Genomic DNA, 17,541 nt, shown 5'->3' with positions numbered 1-17,541 from the left:
TATTTTTTAATTGATTTATATTTCAATTTTATTTTTTAACATTGAGTTATTTGAGAATTGGATTTCAATATGTTTTTTTATTTGCTTTCTATGAGGTTATCACTATCTCATGACTCAATCCATAAATTTTACATGTTAACTTGGGTTGACTTGAGTCAATCTAATATGTTGTCATCTTAATATATTTTTTTTAAAAAAAGATATCGTCTTAAAATTGTTTTAGGCAAACTATGTTTTTCTCTAGTTGTTCAGGTTGCTTTTAAATTTGCCAAGTTAACGATGTAACATCAGATTAATCCCTACTTGATTTAAATTGTTTTCTTTCTTGAAAACATGTGAGCAATACTTGAATAGTTTTTTTAAATTGATTTTACCTGCAACTTCAGGGGTACATAATCTAGTAATAGAAAACACTAGAAGACATAGGTTTTTTAATATATATGTTCATTGTTCACTCTCTCGCATTTTACTATGCACTTACTATTCAATTTTTTTTATTTTTTTTTATTTTGTCCCTATACCCTTTTTTACGTGATTACATTTTCTTTGGCCAAATTAAAGAAAAATTGGATCAAATTTGTTGACTACCAAAAACATTGAAAGACAAGAGATAAAAATTCAAAAAAAAAACACCACAAATGGGTGATGGTTTCAAAGTTCTAAAAAAAGATCACTTTAGTCCTCAAACTTCTCATATTATACGTATTTGTTTCCTTAATATCTTCTCAATTCAATTTTGGTATAAAAGTCTATTTTTATTATTTAATTTGTTCTTGGTTTAAGAGAGGTAGGAGAGAGAGTGATTGTTAGATTCCAACGGTAAAGAGAGAAAAATGTTATTGTTACCAATTCTAGTTATTAAAATGATCGATTTTTATTTTAAATGATTTGATTTGATGAGAGGAGTTCAAATTAAGTTTTTTTCCTTGAAAATGCCTAAAAAATATATTTGAAATCGGGAATATTTTTACTTTTAGGTTGATTTTGAGTTTTGAGATGGTTTTTTATATATTTTTTGAGGCCATATATGGATTTATTAAGATGTCTAGGGTATTTTCTAAGTATTTTAGGTTAATTTTAATATAAAAATTTATTTTTATTACTTTTTAGTTATGATTTGAGAGAGGAGAGAGAGATGGTTAGATTCTAGCGGCAAAGATATATATTGCAAAGTTAAATATCTTGATTTATATATATTTTTTAATTTTTTAATTTTCATCTTCATTTATTATTAATAATTTTTTTTATTTATTAATACACATAATTCTTGATTTATTTGATTATATATAAAAATAGCTTTTTTATTTACATTTAATTTTTTTTATGTATAAAAATATGTTGATAAAGCTTCTATATACAACTGTTTTTTTTTTTTTTAAATATATATATTATCTGCAGCCAAGAACGGGTAAAATAAATGGTATATTCTATAAGCTGACAGCCTGAAACTTAACCACCGCATCTCTTCAACTTCTTTCTACTTCGCGCCATTTCATGACTCGACCGTTAAACATCCAAAAAGCCAAGTTCCAATGACATACAAAACAGCTTACCACCTCTCGATTCTACTAAGAAACTGCGCCAATCACTCTTTAATCTATCAAGCCAAACAAATCAATGTCCAAATCCTTTTAAGTAACTACCTCAGCAACGTTACCCTTCAAACTGATCTCTTGTTAGCCTACTCGAAATCTGGGTTTCTTCAAGAAGCCCGTAAAGTGTTTGATAGAATGCCTGAAAGAAACGTGCATTCGTGGAATATTATGATGTCATCGTATGCGCAGAATTATTGTTACTCTGATGCTATTTGTATCTTTGATGAGTTTTTGAAAATGGGTTTTCGACCGGATCACTATACGTTGCCTCCACTGTTTAAGGCAGTAGCTGGAGTGGGAGATTGTTATTTGGGGTTTGTGCTTCATGGTTGGGTGATTAGACTTGGTTTTGAGGGATATGTTGTTGTGGGAAGTTCTGTTCTGGATTTTTACTTGAAAGGTGGGAAATTGGTTGAGGCGAAGCGAGTGTTTTCTAATATGTTGTGGAGGGATTGTGGTGTTTGGAATTTGATGATTTCTGGGTTTGGGAGGGCAGGGTTTTATGTGGAGGCTTTGAGTTTGGTTAGGAATATGGTTGAGGAAGGGGTAAAGTTGGATGCTTTGGTGGTACCGAGTATTTTGAATGCTTGTGGAGGGGAAGGTGACTTGATGAAAGGGAAGGAAATTCATGGGCGAGTAGTGAAGAGTACTTTTTTCAATGTGGATGTTGTGATTAGTAACTCATTGATTGATATGTATGCCAAATGTGGGTGCTTGAATGATTCAGAAAAGGTTTTCAGGAACATGCGCAGATTGAATGTTGTTACATGGACCACAATGATATCGTGTTATGGGGTTCATGGGAGAGCAGAGGAATCTCTGGAAGTTTTTAAGAAAATGAAAGGTTTTGGACTTAAACCTAACCCTGTCACACTAACTGCAGTTTTGGCTAGTTGCAGCCATTCAGGTCTAATTGATGAAGGCCGGAGGATCTTTTATTCAATGCAATCACATTATGGGTTTGAACCCGGTGTAGAGCACTATGCTTGTATGGTGGACCTCTTAGGTCGTTTTGGCCATCTCGAGGAAGCTCTTGGATTAGTACAGAGAATGAAGTTAGAAGCAACTGCAAGTGTCTGGGGTGCGCTACTGGGTGGTTGTGTGATGCACAAGAATGTCAATATTGGTGAAATAGCAGCTCATTGTCTTTTTGAACTGGAACCAAGTAACCCCGGAAACTATATAGCCTTGTGTTATATTTACAAATCTCATGGTATTTCAGATGGTATAACAATAACCAGGGCAAAGATGAGAGAATTGGGTTTGGCTAAAACTCCTGGTTGTAGCTGGATAACAATAGCAGGAACAGTACACAAATTCTACCAAGGATGTCATTCTCATCCATTGACAAAAGTGACGTGTGAAATTTTAGATAGAATGATCAAGGTGCTAATGTTGCCTGGTGATTTTGAACTGGAAATCCATGTTATTAATATTTCATCATGCTCGCTTTCATAAAATTTTGTAATATCACACTCACTGTATGATTTATTGTGCCACAGGCATTGCAGTTGATCAGGTCATTTGTTTTTCTTTCCTTGTTCAGACATATGGCATGGTATGACTAGCTTAGAAGGAAAAGCTTGGACTACCCTGTCCTTGAAATCTAAATACATTTAAGTTTCGCATCTTAACTGACAACTGTTCATTGCTTGTTGAGTGCAATTAAACGGGTATGGCCACCATCCTTTAAGATCAGATTTTCCAGTTTTATTTTTTAGTATTTTCAATTTGTGGCTTAGCATCATAACTATCATTTAGTAACAAAAGGCAGTATTCTGATGCCATCCCAGCGAATGGTTGACGACAATTATGATAATGCTATAGATGTGGGTTTGAGTAAAATGATAATGCTCATTATGAGCATGGTACCTTTTGCAGCTTCTCTCAGGAAAAATGCTTTAAGGTAAAAATATTTTTCCTTTAACATAATCAATTCTTTATCCTATACTCTGAAAGACCAATTAGGGTAATAACAGATGAAGATGCATTTACATTTAACACAAGTTTCAAACCTTTTCCCCTCTCAAAACCAAAAAACCTTTCTTTAGAAAAGATATTTTGATATGGTTAGTATGTCAATCTGACAAGGTCATAGCCTAAACTTTCACATACAAGGTTGTAGACCTCATATCAATCCTCAATGAGCAGTGGAAGACCATTTGTAACCAGGTAGTAAACTTACCCTAGTGGAGGTAATGTCTAGAACTTTCCCTTAGGATGTTCCCCGTGTAATATCACTACGCAAGCCTAACATGTATGTCAAATCAATTTATTTTTTAGTATTTTCAATTTGTCGCTTAGCTTCATAACTATCATTTAGTATCCAAAGGCAATATTCTGATGTCATCCCAGACTTGACACTAGTCCCTGTAATTATAATGGTTGATGACAATTATGATAATGCTACAGAAGTGGGTTTGAGTAAAATGATGATGCTCATTATGAGCACGGTACCTTTTGTAGCCAATATCATGGACCCCCCTTGTTTAAACGTCAGTTCAATACTTGATGTTTTTTAAGGTGAAAATAGTTTCTGATATGAGAGGACATGTTTTTCTGTAGCTAGTACCAGATGCTATAACAGTATTATCATGTAAAGCCTCAAAGTGTACGCTTGTTGTTTTCTGTTTAATTCGATGTTGCATGATCACTCACTTAAATTAGGATGTTAATGGGGTAGATGAGTGTCCAGTTTGCGATAATTTCAATATTTTATTGGAGATTTAATTTCATCTCTTTTAATGCCATAGTGCTAATTCTGATTTTAATTTCTTGGTGTGGTTCGGACTTCTAATATGAATGAGCATGACTTTACTGTCCAACAAGCTTTACTTTTTATTAAAACAGAAGTATCGACAACTTTGAAAAAGAATTAAGAAATTTTTCATGTATTATCCCAGTAGGGATATTGTTGATGGTGAGGAATATACGATTACATTGCCACTTATTTCATTCGCTTGTGTTTCATTCAGACCTTGTGCTCGAGATGCTGCTGATTGGACCGAGAAGAGGATGTTGCTATATCAGAATCCAGGGGATGATCATGTGCCAATTTAATGTGCGAACCTTCAGCCAGTTTTTCATTTTTCTTAATCTCCTCCACAAGATGCACATCCTCTTCAATGTTTAGTACTGTGATTTTCTCACCATGTGGGCCTGGAATAATGGCTTCCTGGACTTTAGTATGCTCATCAAACTCTAAGATTTCAGTTTTCTGAACCGTTTTCTTCTTTTTCTTCTTAATGAAGCAACAGAGAGCAACAGAGAGGAATGCAAGAAAGAATAGGCCACCAAGTGAGACAAAGACAACAATTATAACAGTTGAATGATGTCCTGGTGTTGGCGGTGGAGATGGAATAACATGAGAGGGTGCAGGTGGAATAATATGAGGTGGTGATGGTGGAGGAATGTGATGGGGTGGTGGCGGATGAAATGGATGATTGGGTGGTGTTGCTGGCACTGGGAATGGGGATGGTGGAGTAATTGGATGATGTGGTGGAGGAACTTTTGGAGGGGAGGGTTTAATGTGTGGTGGCGGAGGATTATGGGGTGGGGACCCTTTTGGAGGGGATGGATAATTATGGGGTGGGACAACTTTTGGAGGGGAGGGTATAATGTGTGGTGGCGGAGGATTATGGGGTGGGGACCCTTTTGGAGGGGATGGATAATTATGAGGCGGCACAACTTTTGGAGGGGATGGAGGATTATGCGGTGGTGGTAGAGGAAAATATGGGAAGTTGTAGTCATAGTTATCAAGGGGAGCCATTTCAATTTGGGAAAGAGATGGAAGCTGACAGATTATGTTTTGCTGCTGCTGAGATACGAATATTATGAGTTGTGCTTTTGCCTATTTATAGTATTTATACTGTCAACTCTCGAGAAGAGTTTTCAGTTGTTAAATGTTTTGCATGCTTCTAAGCTTTGAGTAACTTTACTCGCATGCTAAGTTTTTCAAAGAGTTGTCATTGATTGCATTAAAAAACACTTCTTTTGTTTTTCTGATTATTTGAGAGGTGTCCTTTCTACATCTCATGATAGGAATATCAATGGAGTTGATTGGTATGACTCGTCTATACATTGACCACTTACTAATAGTCATATTTTGATTCTTTCTGACAATGACTTGCTCTGCCTCTGATGTTGTTTTTTTTCCTTTGATAATCTATTTGAAGAACAAAGACTGTTAACCCTACATTGTGCAATCATGTCGAATTCCTTAAACGCTGGGCACAGGACGGATCCACAACTGTGGAGGGAATGAAGGCATGGAGGTGGCTTCCAATCTCATGAGGTCGGTTAAATTGTTTTCGACAGTAGCTTACATGGTAAAGGCAGGTGAAATATGAAAATGAGATACAGTTTACCCAGTTTATAAAGCCTTTTAGTGTGTTATTGGTAACTGGTATATTTGTGTTTGTGTTTTTTAAAAGTATTTTTTTAATTAAAAATATATTTTTTTAAATTTTATTTTATTTTTAAAATCTAACAAAAAAAAATGATTGTGAGATATATAAGCAGGAAAATGTCAAACGAGAGCATGTAAAAATGAATTGAAATTTCCTTGTGAGCAAATAAAGACAGATTAGTAAGGAAAAAAAAGAAGGAAATCTTGGTTAATTTTTTTTGTACATTGATAAATTACTTATGATGGAGATCCTATTCTTGGAGATTTCATTCTTAAGATTTCTCAGATTCTCATGAATACTGAAATCATAGAAAATATTTTCTCGATTTAGTTAGTTTTTGAGGGCTGTATTCAAGTCATTCATCTTCACAACTCTTAACCTGACTTTGTTTCCAGGCAAGTTGGCGGGGCTAGTGGTTGTTGCTTATGTATGACAAAAGGAATTTGCAGAGCAGAAATAAGCATGAAAGCAGGTCCTCAAATATAAAAAAAGGGCAACCTTCTTATCATACTGTAATACATCAAGCTGTCTCAGAAGCACAAGCACCAATTCAAGAATTGACAAATACAATAGAGAATTTCTATTTCATCACTTTCCCTTTTCCATTTTGTTCAAGAAACAAAAACCAGAACCATCATTTTTACTACAAGGTGGACAAAATTGTTATACATTGGAGACCAGATTTCAGCCCCTTCCCAACAACCAAAAATTTGCAAAAAGAATGAACAAATTGGTTTCTCTTCAAAACTGTATTTTCTGTGTAACCTACACTTCCATCAAAACACCAGGTGCAAAATCAGTACTGCAACATAACTTCAGTAAACAAAAGATAACAAGTAGAAACTGCGAGAAAGCCCAGACCAAATATTCTCAATTCTTCTGGCTTCACAATTCACACCAGAGCTGCTCGTGGACCAGAGGTGGGGTTTGGCTGACTTGACAGGTAGTAAATGTACACTTTTCAATCTGCAACGAGGAAAGAAACATTGTTCTAAGTGTATGCCATCAACCCCCCCCCCCCCCTCCTATTTTAACGGAAAATTTGTCATCAATAACTGAAATGGGAGCTTTTGTGGTGATTAATTCCCTGTTTTTATATTGGAGACTGGGTTTTCATCATCAGAGAATGTTTATGTTGTTGGGCAGCAAGTGCAAAAATTAAGACTAGGCAAGTGACAACGCAGAGCATAAATTCCTGCTCCTGTTTCTCCAGTTTTCTAGCAGAATGTTCCTAAACCAAGACAAACAAGTTTAAGCGCTGATAGAAACTGACACAGAAGAAGTCATTTTATAATGTGAACAAAAATGAATGACTGCCCTTAGCAGAGATGGTAATAACTCATAAAGAAGAAAGTATTAAGTCCGTTTGCTGATGCAAGTGGTAGTTATTTGGCTTTCTAGGTTTCCCTTGGAGGATGAAATGGGGTCAAAGCAGGACTTAGGTTCAAATATATGTCCACTCAACACTCAAAAACACGCTTATGATGGACATTACAGAAAGAGACGTAGATAGAGGAGAGCAGATAATAAATTACGCTTAGATGCACTGAAGTAAGGGAAAAATATAGGAAGTGATACTCACATTCCGCTGCAATTAATCTGAGAGGAAGCTCATGACTGGGATAGCAGGTACGACAGTAGAATTTCATTCCACATATCTGGTACTCCAGGTAGGCACCAATGGCTACAATCAGGTATAGATGGATTGCCATTCCACTTGCCCACATGTGCATCACTCCTGAAAGCTGACATGGAGGTTATATGGAGTACAGTTATAGGAACTGTCAGATTGTTTACCGCTTCCAATATTGTGTCTGAAAATACACTTCTGTCCTTGCCTCCTGCTTCTGAGATTGGAATATTGGACATATTGCAAAGCCTATGAGATTGTTCACTGATTCCAAAAAAAAATAAAAAAATCATATTTAGTCACACCAAAGAGAGTAAATGTGCAACTTATAGACACGGTGAATTTAAAAATAAGGAAACAAGTAGAGCAAATAAATGAGATGATAAAATGTGTGAACAGCAACTGCTAATAAACATGCATGAAGCTTTAATATGCCCATCATTTGGAGAAGTAACGTCAGTTTTGGTAAACACAAAGAAAAAGAAAGGAAAAGCAAAGGAGCGAAGATAGTTTTATAGTAATACTCTACAATGAGAACAGGCAGGAGCGAAGATAGTTTTATAATAATACTCTTCAATGAGAACAGGCAGGACAGGCATGACAAAATTTTTAGCAGTTACACAAAATAGAAAGCTAAGCATTTTTGGGAGGGAGCGCGCCAAATGTGGTTTCAGAATTAAAGAGTACCTCCAGTGAGATGGCTCATATGTCCGAAAGAAGACATGTGTTCTATTTGTGTCAATCATTTTCTCAACCCATGATGCCCAAGTGTCCAGTGCAATTCTGAAGGCAACGGGAATTGACATTCCAAGTCTTACAGTATTTGCAACTTGGAAATAGCAGCCCCTGTTCAAAACACAATTTTCATGTAAAATGGAGAGCTCATGCCTGTGGTAGGAAATAATACGATAATGTGCACTTATAGGGGATTAAGTTAGCCATGTGCAAGATGAAGAAACACTGATGCCACAGCATGATATTCATGAAATTCAGTCTACACAAGGATAAAGTGGTAAAGCAGAATGTTAATTAGTCTTGTTATACTTCTCGAATACTGCTAGACATGCACCGTCAGTGTATATTTTGAATTTCAAAATACAGCTTTTTTCAACCTTGGACTCCAGTTCGAAATGCATAAGAAAAACTAATATTCTAGGTCCTGCATTATGATTAATTATACATAGTTGACAACATACGTTTTGACACAAGCAGTCATTCCTTTTCTCTAGTGGAAACGGTATCCTCAGAAGGAAAAACATCTTTCTCACAAAGCAAGTTGCTAAGCTGCAAATCCCACCAAACCATATTTTGTTGCAGCAGCTTTTTATCATAGGCACTTCAATTAATAACAATAGTTGCAAGTAAAGCGCAACTGAATTCTAAAGCATCCAAAGCACAGACTTCTGTGGATTCCAAAAGATGTAAAAATCCGAGATACAGAACATCAGCCAATTAATCCAATAAATGTGCCATGAAGAGTGGGCAACATTGCGCCTGAAATAATTTGGTTCAATATGTTTTTTCCATCAAAATCATTTATGAAAACCTATGCTTGAAATTTTGAATTTAAATTCAAAATAAAAGATCCATGAGTGCAAATGAAAACCTAGGTTGGAGAACTTACGTTTCAAAGAGCTTCTCAGGCACCCACCAATGTCCTGTGTTGAATATGAGAATATCCGAATTTACCCACTGGTTGCTAATATCGTCCAACTTGTCCAGTTTAAGTGTCGACCTAACCCTCCTTGGCACATGTCTAGGCATCCAAACATGCTGCACCAAGAAAACCGAGCGAAAGAACTCAACTGTGAAATTAAAGGAGTTGAATCGGACACTTAAAAATCTAATCCGTTTTGTTATGTTATGATTGTTGACTTCATAAACACTGTTTTTATCCTCCACTCCAGTCATCAGCAAACATATTAATGATTCCCACTGTGTTCTACTCATAGAATCACCAACAAATACAACCCTCTTATTTCGAAGCCTTTCCAAAATATCATGTACATTGAATCGTGGAATATCACACCTCTTGGGTTTCCACCTCCATCTAAGATAATCCTCATCTCTCCTTCCATTCCCTAAGCAATTGAATCCTTGTTCTGCAAAAGGACATTCTGAAGCATTGTATAAAGGGTAACTCTCATCGAAAACCCAATTGCCATCAAAGAGATTGCATTCTTCCATCGAATCATTGAGCTTGGAAGTACCAAAACCCTGAAATGCTTGAGTGAGACTTGGAAGAAGATAAAAGTAACCTCCAGCAATGGCAATAGAAAATGGAAACAAAGCTCCAATCACAACAAGCCATCGAAACCAATGCGAGACTGAGGTCAATTTTACTCTGGGGCTTCCGAAACTAGCAGTTCTTGGGGTTCCAACACCCAAGGTCCTCTGGTTTATTGACTTACTCCTATTAAAAGTAGACATTACCTCACTCAACCATACTACCAATAATCAACAAACAATTCTCATTCTAAGAAAAAAAGGACTCTCAATTTCCCATTTCATGATCCTCCAAGAACCCGACTTTCCAAAGTGAAAGCACTTCGAAGTTCAAACCCACCATGGTATCAATCAAAGAACCACTGAACCAGACATTATCGTATCAACAAAGACAAAACAAAACCAACATCAATCTCAAAAAATCACAATAGTTTCAAAGTATAACAACAGCATTACAAATATACACCAATCCAGAACCTCAAAAATCCTTGCTCAAAGCCATTTTTAACCACACCACACTAGAGAGATGATAGAAAAACAAAATGGGCATCCATCAAATCTCAAGAAACAGAAACCAGATTCAAAAAGAAATAATCTTGAATGAAAATGTCAAGACTTTTACAATTACACAAACTTATTGGTTGATGATGCAGAGACTGAGAGAGCATACCATTTTTAATTCATTGAGTAGATAATTTTGTAGAGGAGCACAACTTTGAGAGATTTAAACGGTGATGGAGCAGATAGATGGACGTGAATTGGAGATAAAAGAGATCGGAGTTGGTTGAGAGAGAGAGAGAGAGAGAAACAGAGACAAGGCTGGAGAGCATATAATTTTTCAGGTTAGTTAGAGATGGAGACTTGGCAAATCTAAGCGACTAATTACTGTTTTATTACTTTAATTTGAACCTTTTTCGGTAAATATTTTATTTCTAGTACATTTCGGACCAAATACATTAACAAAATAATTGTCCTTATCATCTTGTCTGATGTAATGACTAATGATTCCATTAAGGATGGATTTATATTCTGAAACTATAACTTGCATGTACTCTAATAATTATTTTATTTCAGTCCCAAAGCATAGATCTCATCATAATTCCTTTTTAAAAAATATTATTTTCTTTTCAACTTTATCAATTCAGATTCCTGTGTTTTTACATGTGTTTGTTAGTACATTAATAGTATTTTTTTATCATATTTTTTATTTAAAATAATATTTTTTATTTTTTTTAAAATATTTTTAATATCAATACAAATAAAAACAAATTAATTTAAAGTAAAATAAAAAATAAAAATTTCTATTTTTCTAAAAATACTTTTAAAACTCAAAAATAAACAAAATTTTAATATAATAATACGCGATTAAAACTACATTTTATTTTAACAACAGTGAAAGAATTTAGTTAGAGTACTTGCACGAGTTTCATTAAAAATCTTATAAAAAAATTTAATTAAAAAAATTATAATTTATATTATTTTTTCAATTTTTTTTTTTTTAAATTGTAATAACAAAAACTACTAAAAAGGGTATGATGATCACTGATAATTGATAATAGAATATCTGTCCTTCGCAATGCTGGCTGGCCATGTAATTAATTTTGTTTCTCATATTCAATGCCTAATTTTACCGTGTTGCTCTCATGCCTCTGGGTAAGCCGAAAGATGGACTTGATGGACTCGTGAATTTTCGTCACTTCTCCTTCCTTCCAAAGTAGTCACCATGGTTTTCTTGCTTTCATTGCCAAGTTCACAAGGTCTCGTTTTGCACTTTTTCGAATCAAGAACACATTATATTGAAGTCTACTAAATTGATAGCCAATGTTCGAAATACCTATAAAACAAGAATGATTGGATTTTATGTTTTGTTCTATAAGTTTTTTTTTTGTTTCAATCCATGAATGTCTAGAGAAGAGAGAGGAAATCTTCAAAAAAAAAAAAAAACAGAAAGTTCTTTGATGGTCAAATTATGGTCACTAATAACTATGATTTTAGTGTTTTTAGATTCACCCTTTAAAAAAAATGAAAAAAAAAACTCTGTCTATATATGAACCTAACATACTTATTTTAAAAAAAAATAACAATTCCCTCGTAAGCATTTAATACAGATAAAATATCTATTTTATTAATTTTTATTGAAAGAGTTTTATATGGTTTTTCTTAAATTTTATATTTTATTTATATTTTCCATAGAAATTATCAATTTATGATTAACTTTCTATTTTAGTTTTTAATTAGCATGAACAACTCTGTCTATGATTTATTAATTCACATATTTTTTTAATTTATTTTATAAAATACAAAAATCACTTTTTCAATACTCAATTAAAAAGTTCCACTATATCGAGAAATATACCCATAACATCATAGCGTTCTCTTGCCTTGCACATCAACTCGAGAACCCTAACTAGAATGAGCTAAATTTGTTTACCATGGAAGGTGTATGGGTGTTGGGCCATATATATATATATATATATATATAACCGAAATATAAAAAAGGAAGAGGCATTAGTTATAAGTTAGAAATGGGAAATATTATTTTGGTCACAAAAATAAATTTGTCCACCAAAGGAAGTATCCATCATGAGTTTGACTTTGAATCAATTCACAGAATGAGAGGGAATTGGAATTGGGAAATTTAGATGATGAGATTTTTTATTTATTTATTTATTTTGGTTTAGGCACGCATTAAGAATAAATCTAACATTTGCGCATATGATGAGTCTCCCTTTCCTCTCTAATTTCCTCTAGTACTTGACATGGATGATCACTAGTATATAATTACAGCTTCATCACTAGTAAACGTGGATGAAAAAACCAGTATCAATGCTTTAGAATAATCCCTCTCTCTAATGTCCTCCGAGGGAAACAAATATTTTCAGAAAAAATTAAACTTCATATATTTAATGATGGTATTTAACAGTAGTCTATGCCATAAAAATAATAAGAATTATATGATGGTAATTTATCCAAATTAATGTGTCGAGGAGTTTCATTAAAGAGATAAACACAAAAAATGTCACTTTTCTCAGAATCTTCTCCAATTATTCAATTAAACGCAGAAGTTTCATATTTGTGCAGAGATCTCTTTTACATTTGCTTGAAGAGTGGCTTCGGAAGGCAAGTAGTTTCCAGCTTACCAGCTAGCATATAGTGTTGCATGAAGGTCCTTCACTCATCCAAATTGAAGAAAAAAGTTTGTCCATGCATGCATCATAATTATCACTTTCTGAAAATTCCCCTTCAATTAACTAACGAGATAATTAATTAACTACCTAAATCTCTATAAATCAATGTATTTGAAATCATGAGAATTTATTTATTGATTAAAATATTATTTAATTGATAAATTAATAATTAGTAATTTATACATTAATGAATAAAATATTATATAATAATTAGCAATGTGTCAAGGTATTCTTTTTTTCCCCTAAAATATTGAACTTAATACATGTATTGTGTATTGTGATAATATGAATATTACCTAATTACTAAATTATGAGTTCTCATTCTTTTATATACTTATTTAACTAAATTAAGCTCATGAATGTAATTAGTCTTCTTAAACAGAAGAAGTAATGGATCACTACTTTTGAAACAAATTAGAAAAAATATGTATATAAAAAAAACATACAATATCATAAACAATAAAAACAAACACAATGTTTTCTCATTTTGAAGATGTAACAAAATGAACAACAACAAAAACGTAAAGCATTGTGTGAGTACAATATAGAAAATCTAACTTGTATCCAAAAGCAATTACAACATGGTGTGTAAAAAAACTTTAACTTACAAATGAGCCAAGCAACAATATCAAATACGATTAAAAAATCATCAAAGTAAAATCATCAAAGTATTTATCAGTCGATATAAAAAAAAAAAAAGTGATGTCAAACAACACAAATCTAAAAATTTGTAAAGCTAAACAAGGTTCTCTTGAGTGATATTTTAATACAAAAAATATATAAATATGACCAGAGAACTAATCATAGAGAAAAAAAAAAGAGTTTTTGAAAAAATTGTACCTTGTAGATACACTAAAATTCTATTTTTTTCAAAACTAGCTCAAACGCTTCAAATCACGACATGACATCAAGACATATTAAAGAAAACATATAAGTTGATATGAGCATGTTGAAAGCAATTTGTGGTCCATAAGAGAGAAACTAGATCAACTTTTCATGAAAAATATTTTCAATATGGATGAAATATGATTGTTTTATAAGCTTCCACTGTATCATTCTCTTATAACTAAGAAACTTGAAGGTAATAGACAATACAAGAAAATACTTATTATTGTTACTTCCTATAATGAAAAGGGTTATAAAAAAATTCATTTATAGTTTATTGACAAGTATACTAAATCGTTGTGTTTCAAGCATGTGAGCTTAAACAGTATGAACTACAAGTATCATGCCAACAAACAAGTATGAATGTTTGAGATCTTGTTCCAAGAATATGTTTGATAGTCTGATAGAGAAATAGATAGTAGAAAAGTTCTCTTGCCTGTCGTTAATTGTTCCACACATCTAAAAATTATTGACGGTTTGAAAAACAAAATGAATTATTTTCCTTGACATCAAACACAACATTGAATATTCAACCTTGTGATGCAGGAATCATATGAGCATTTAAGATGAGTTATTATCGTCAATTTTATCAAAATCCGTTGAAGGTTTATAAAATTAGAATCTCAAATTTAGGGAAAAAATAAATGTTTTAGATGTACTGAATCTTGCAATCTTGGCTTAGAGAATATATATTCAAGCAAGTATAATTAAAAATTATTTTTAACATTGTAAAATTAATTTAATGAATAATATAGCTTCATAAAATCTAGATTAACATTCAAAATGATTGTTGTGTTGAGTATCATAATATAATAGATGTTGAGTATTTTTTGAATTATTTATAAAAAAATGAGATAACTTCATAATTATTGAGTGACGAGCAAATTATTGAAAACATGAAAAGCAATAAAAAAACATAAAGTTTAAGACAATAATTCTATATTAAAACCTGTCTCATGCAAAATCTCACTCAAAACAATAATCACATTATAATGTGTAAGGAGATCATTAATCTATACATGATCAAGTAGACCTATGTGTATTTTTTTTAATATATTATCTTACAAATTTAGCTAATTATTAATTTACTACCTTGGTACCAACCAGAAATATTATTTAATCAATAATATTAATTTATCAAGGTTATATTGTACATAATAATATTAGAGATAATTAACTACTACATTTACATAAACTTAATTACTCACAACTCAACAATATGTTTGGATTTAATGCATGAATTTCAGTTTAGTACACTAAATACTACTCCTACATGTAAATCATGACCAAAAAATGTAAGTGCAAGGTGACAGGAAAAATCATAGAAAAATCAACCACAAAGAACAGATTTTGTTATGCACATCCTATAAAAGTTTTATTCAGTGTTCTTCTCTCCAAGTTAGTAAAGTTTACCCTAGGGTATTTTAAATTAAAAAACTAAATCAAACAATTTAGGCAACCTAATAACATTCTCACAACTAAGAGAGGTTGCCCATATATACATAATCACATCCTATATATCATACACTACATATTGGATGCATACAATTACATAGACAGAATTACAAGATACAAGCTATAAATATACGGTATATGTGTTTGTATATATGCCTAGACATATTTCAAAATACATACATTCATAAGTTGTCCACATAACTCCATTTATACCCATGTAATTGTTAGATATACGTATATAAACAGAAACAAAATACTCAGAAGCATACATTATGATACATACACACGTCACTGTTTATTCCAGGAAGAGAGTCGGCCAAACAAACTTTCCGGCCAACCCTACAAACTCCAAGATCTTTATCATATATTATATAGAAGGATATATGGTTCGACGCAACTCAAGCTAACCGTTATGATTATTCCACAGACCATATATATCTTTTAGTCAACAATATCCTAACAACCTTTTTCCCTCATATATATGCTACCTAGCTAGCTAGCTTATATATGTATACACACACACACCTCTTAATTACCACTAGTTCATTAATTATGGCTCGTTAACACACTAATGATCACTAGCTAGTGTTCACTTTAGCCCTAATCACTAATTACCTCATGATTAAAGCACAAGGGATTGCCCCCGGTATTCCCACCAAGAATGTATCCGAGGCCTCCGGCTCGGGGTTCGAGGAGGGATGGAGTGGTGGTGATAGAATCAAGAGGTTTATTGCTGTATGGAATTTGCCAGTCTCCATTGGTAGTGCATGGTTGGTGCTGCTGATGATGGTTAGGTTGAAGCAGGCGAATTTGCCTTTTCAAGAACTTAACGTAACGGATAGCTTCTTCTAGCATTGAAGCAGTGTCCATTTTTCTTCCCCCAGGAACAAGCCTTTGTAGAATTCTGATCTTTTCACTTATCCTTTCTCGCCTAAGACGCGCAGCCACGCTCTGGGGGTCATCGCTAATCCTAACGTTTCGTCTTTTTGGCTTGCGAATCGTGGCCGGATCTATCTCTACTGGCTGCATCGCGGCAATTCTATACATCATTTCTTTCATAGCTCCCAGCTCTTCTTCCGGCTCATCCTCCTCCTCCTCTGTATTGTTGCATATTTGGTCACCAAGAAAGGTTGAGATTGGTGTTTGGCTTGAAGCTGGAATTTGTGTTTGCTGTGTTTGCAGAGGGCAGCTAGGCCAAATTGAGTTAAAGGGAAGCTGGTCATGATGAAGAATTTGATCTTCCATGGACATATCAAGATTCCATGTGTGGTTGAATTTAGCTTGATTGAAATCCATGATGGAAGGATGTGACTCGAAGAGCTTTGTACTCAACAAAAAGAGTGGGCAGTGCTATCTTATGGGTTCTTGAAGTGATTACTGACTTACATAAATGATCACAAATGGTAGCTAGGGATCCAGATCTCAAATAATACACAAAGTGAAGGGTTTGTACTAGAGTAATGAAGAAAACCCTCTTAATTAGGTGTCTCCCTAGCAGCTTGGCTGGAGAGAGGGAGAGAGAGGGAGAATGATTTGAGGCAGACTTTTTTATACCAAAGGGATGCAACGCAACATGTATAAAATATTGAATTGAAAAGAGAGAGGTTTTGGCTTGCAGCATGAAATGATCAAGGGTTGAGATTTTCTCCCTTAGAATCAAGAATTGCTCCTAATGAATGCTAGCAGACTTCGCTACACTCGAAAAATAGTCTTACAATATTACTTTAAAATTATCCCTTGCCAAGACAAGCACTGAATTCCTAGGCTGCTTCTTAAAAGCTTGTTTTTAAGATGACACACACATTCTCTTTCGGTTCGGTCAATATAGGAATTGAGCCTGGCATGCCTTCTTGAAAAGTTACCTCATCATCATCATCATTGTATTAGTTTCATAACACTCATTTAAGTTGGTTGTTCGTGTTTAATTAATTCTTGAACAATTGCATTAGGGCTTGGCATGCTTTAGCTAGTCAAAGAAAATTTTACTTGTAAATTATATTTATTATGTGGTGTTTGTTTATCACATTATCTTAAAACTATAGTACAATGATAGAGATAAGCACCAAGTTTTCGTTACTTCGGTCAATACAATCACGTCTTTAATTACAGCTTTGCAGCAACTTGTGGATAGATTCTGCTTGTACCATTCCCAT

General features: G+C 33.5%; 4 protein-coding genes across 7 annotated transcripts; 1 reads left to right on the top strand and 3 right to left on the bottom strand.

Moving 5' to 3' along the window:
* Positions 1–1,378: 1,378 nt before the first annotated feature.
* Positions 1,379–6,592, top strand: LOC133694948 (pentatricopeptide repeat-containing protein At3g24000, mitochondrial-like). 3 transcript variants are annotated; one of them, XM_062116641.1, is made up of 5 exons: positions 1,379–3,268; positions 4,571–4,656; positions 4,847–5,657; positions 5,771–5,889; positions 6,400–6,592. In XM_062116641.1, exon 1 carries the CDS (start codon positions 1,533–1,535, stop codon positions 3,051–3,053), a length of 1,521 nt encoding a protein of 506 aa, XP_061972625.1. In that variant the 5' UTR covers positions 1,379–1,532; the 3' UTR covers positions 3,054–3,268; positions 4,571–4,656; positions 4,847–5,657; positions 5,771–5,889; positions 6,400–6,592. The 3 variants fall into 3 exon arrangements, with proteins under 3 accessions (XP_061972625.1, XP_061972624.1, XP_061972622.1); XM_062116640.1 differs by having other exon boundaries at positions 4,853–5,889; XM_062116638.1 differs by having other exon boundaries at positions 4,847–5,889.
* On the bottom strand, positions 4,409–5,364 carry LOC133694950 (protein TRACHEARY ELEMENT DIFFERENTIATION-RELATED 7A-like). The gene has a single exon (XM_062116643.1). The coding sequence runs from the start codon at positions 5,362–5,364 to the stop codon at positions 4,567–4,569; it is 798 nt and encodes a 265-aa protein (XP_061972627.1). The 3' UTR covers positions 4,409–4,566.
* Positions 6,562–10,738, bottom strand: LOC133694949 (protein trichome berefringence-like 7). 2 transcript variants are annotated; one of them, XR_009842345.1, is made up of 5 exons: positions 9,259–10,738; positions 8,322–8,480; positions 7,587–7,898; positions 6,866–6,970; positions 6,562–6,769 (listed from the first exon to the last, which is right to left on the bottom strand). XR_009842345.1 is itself a non-coding variant. In XM_062116642.1 (5 exons), the coding sequence occupies exons 2-4, from the start codon at positions 10,062–10,064 to the stop codon at positions 7,616–7,618; spliced, it is 1,248 nt and encodes a 415-aa protein (XP_061972626.1). In that variant the 5' UTR covers positions 10,065–10,222; positions 10,531–10,738; the 3' UTR covers positions 6,562–6,970; positions 7,587–7,615. The 2 variants fall into 2 exon arrangements, 1 of the variants encoding a protein (XP_061972626.1); XM_062116642.1 differs by having other exon boundaries at positions 6,562–6,970; positions 9,259–10,222; positions 10,531–10,738.
* A 5,250-nt stretch (positions 10,739–15,988) lies between these two features.
* LOC133694863 (transcription factor HEC3-like) lies at positions 15,989–16,684 on the bottom strand. The gene has a single exon (XM_062116559.1). The coding sequence runs from the start codon at positions 16,682–16,684 to the stop codon at positions 15,989–15,991; it is 696 nt and encodes a 231-aa protein (XP_061972543.1).
* Between the last annotated feature and the right edge of the window lie 857 nt (positions 16,685–17,541).

The sequence above is a fragment of the Populus nigra genome, chromosome 5 (genome assembly GCF_951802175.1).
Source record: "Populus nigra chromosome 5, ddPopNigr1.1, whole genome shotgun sequence".
Lineage (NCBI taxonomy): Eukaryota > Viridiplantae > Streptophyta > Magnoliopsida > Malpighiales > Salicaceae > Populus > Populus nigra.
The sequence above is the reverse complement of the archived record's forward strand: the minus strand, read 5'-3'. Positions and strand labels throughout refer to the sequence as shown.

What these genes read in the sequence shown, in the direction of transcription:
- LOC133694948 (XM_062116640.1), top strand. Translation starts at nt 1,533, where the DNA reads ATGACATACAAAACAGCTTACCACCTCTCGATTCTACTAAGAAACTGC.
- LOC133694950 (XM_062116643.1), bottom strand. Translation starts at nt 5,364, where the DNA reads ATGGCTCCCCTTGATAACTATGACTACAACTTCCCATATTTTCCTCTA.
- LOC133694949 (XM_062116642.1), bottom strand. Translation starts at nt 10,064, where the DNA reads ATGTCTACTTTTAATAGGAGTAAGTCAATAAACCAGAGGACCTTGGGT. An exon ending in CCTGAGAAGCTCTTTGAAAC is followed by an intron (nt 8,481 to 9,258) that starts GTAAGTTCTCCA and finishes TGTTTTGAACAG; the next exon opens with GGGCTGCTATTTCCAAGTTG. An exon ending in TATGAGCCATCTCACTGGAG is followed by an intron (nt 7,899 to 8,321) that starts GTACTCTTTAAT and finishes TTTTGGAATCAG; the next exon opens with TGAACAATCTCATAGGCTTT.
- LOC133694863 (XM_062116559.1), bottom strand. Translation starts at nt 16,684, where the DNA reads ATGGATTTCAATCAAGCTAAATTCAACCACACATGGAATCTTGATATG.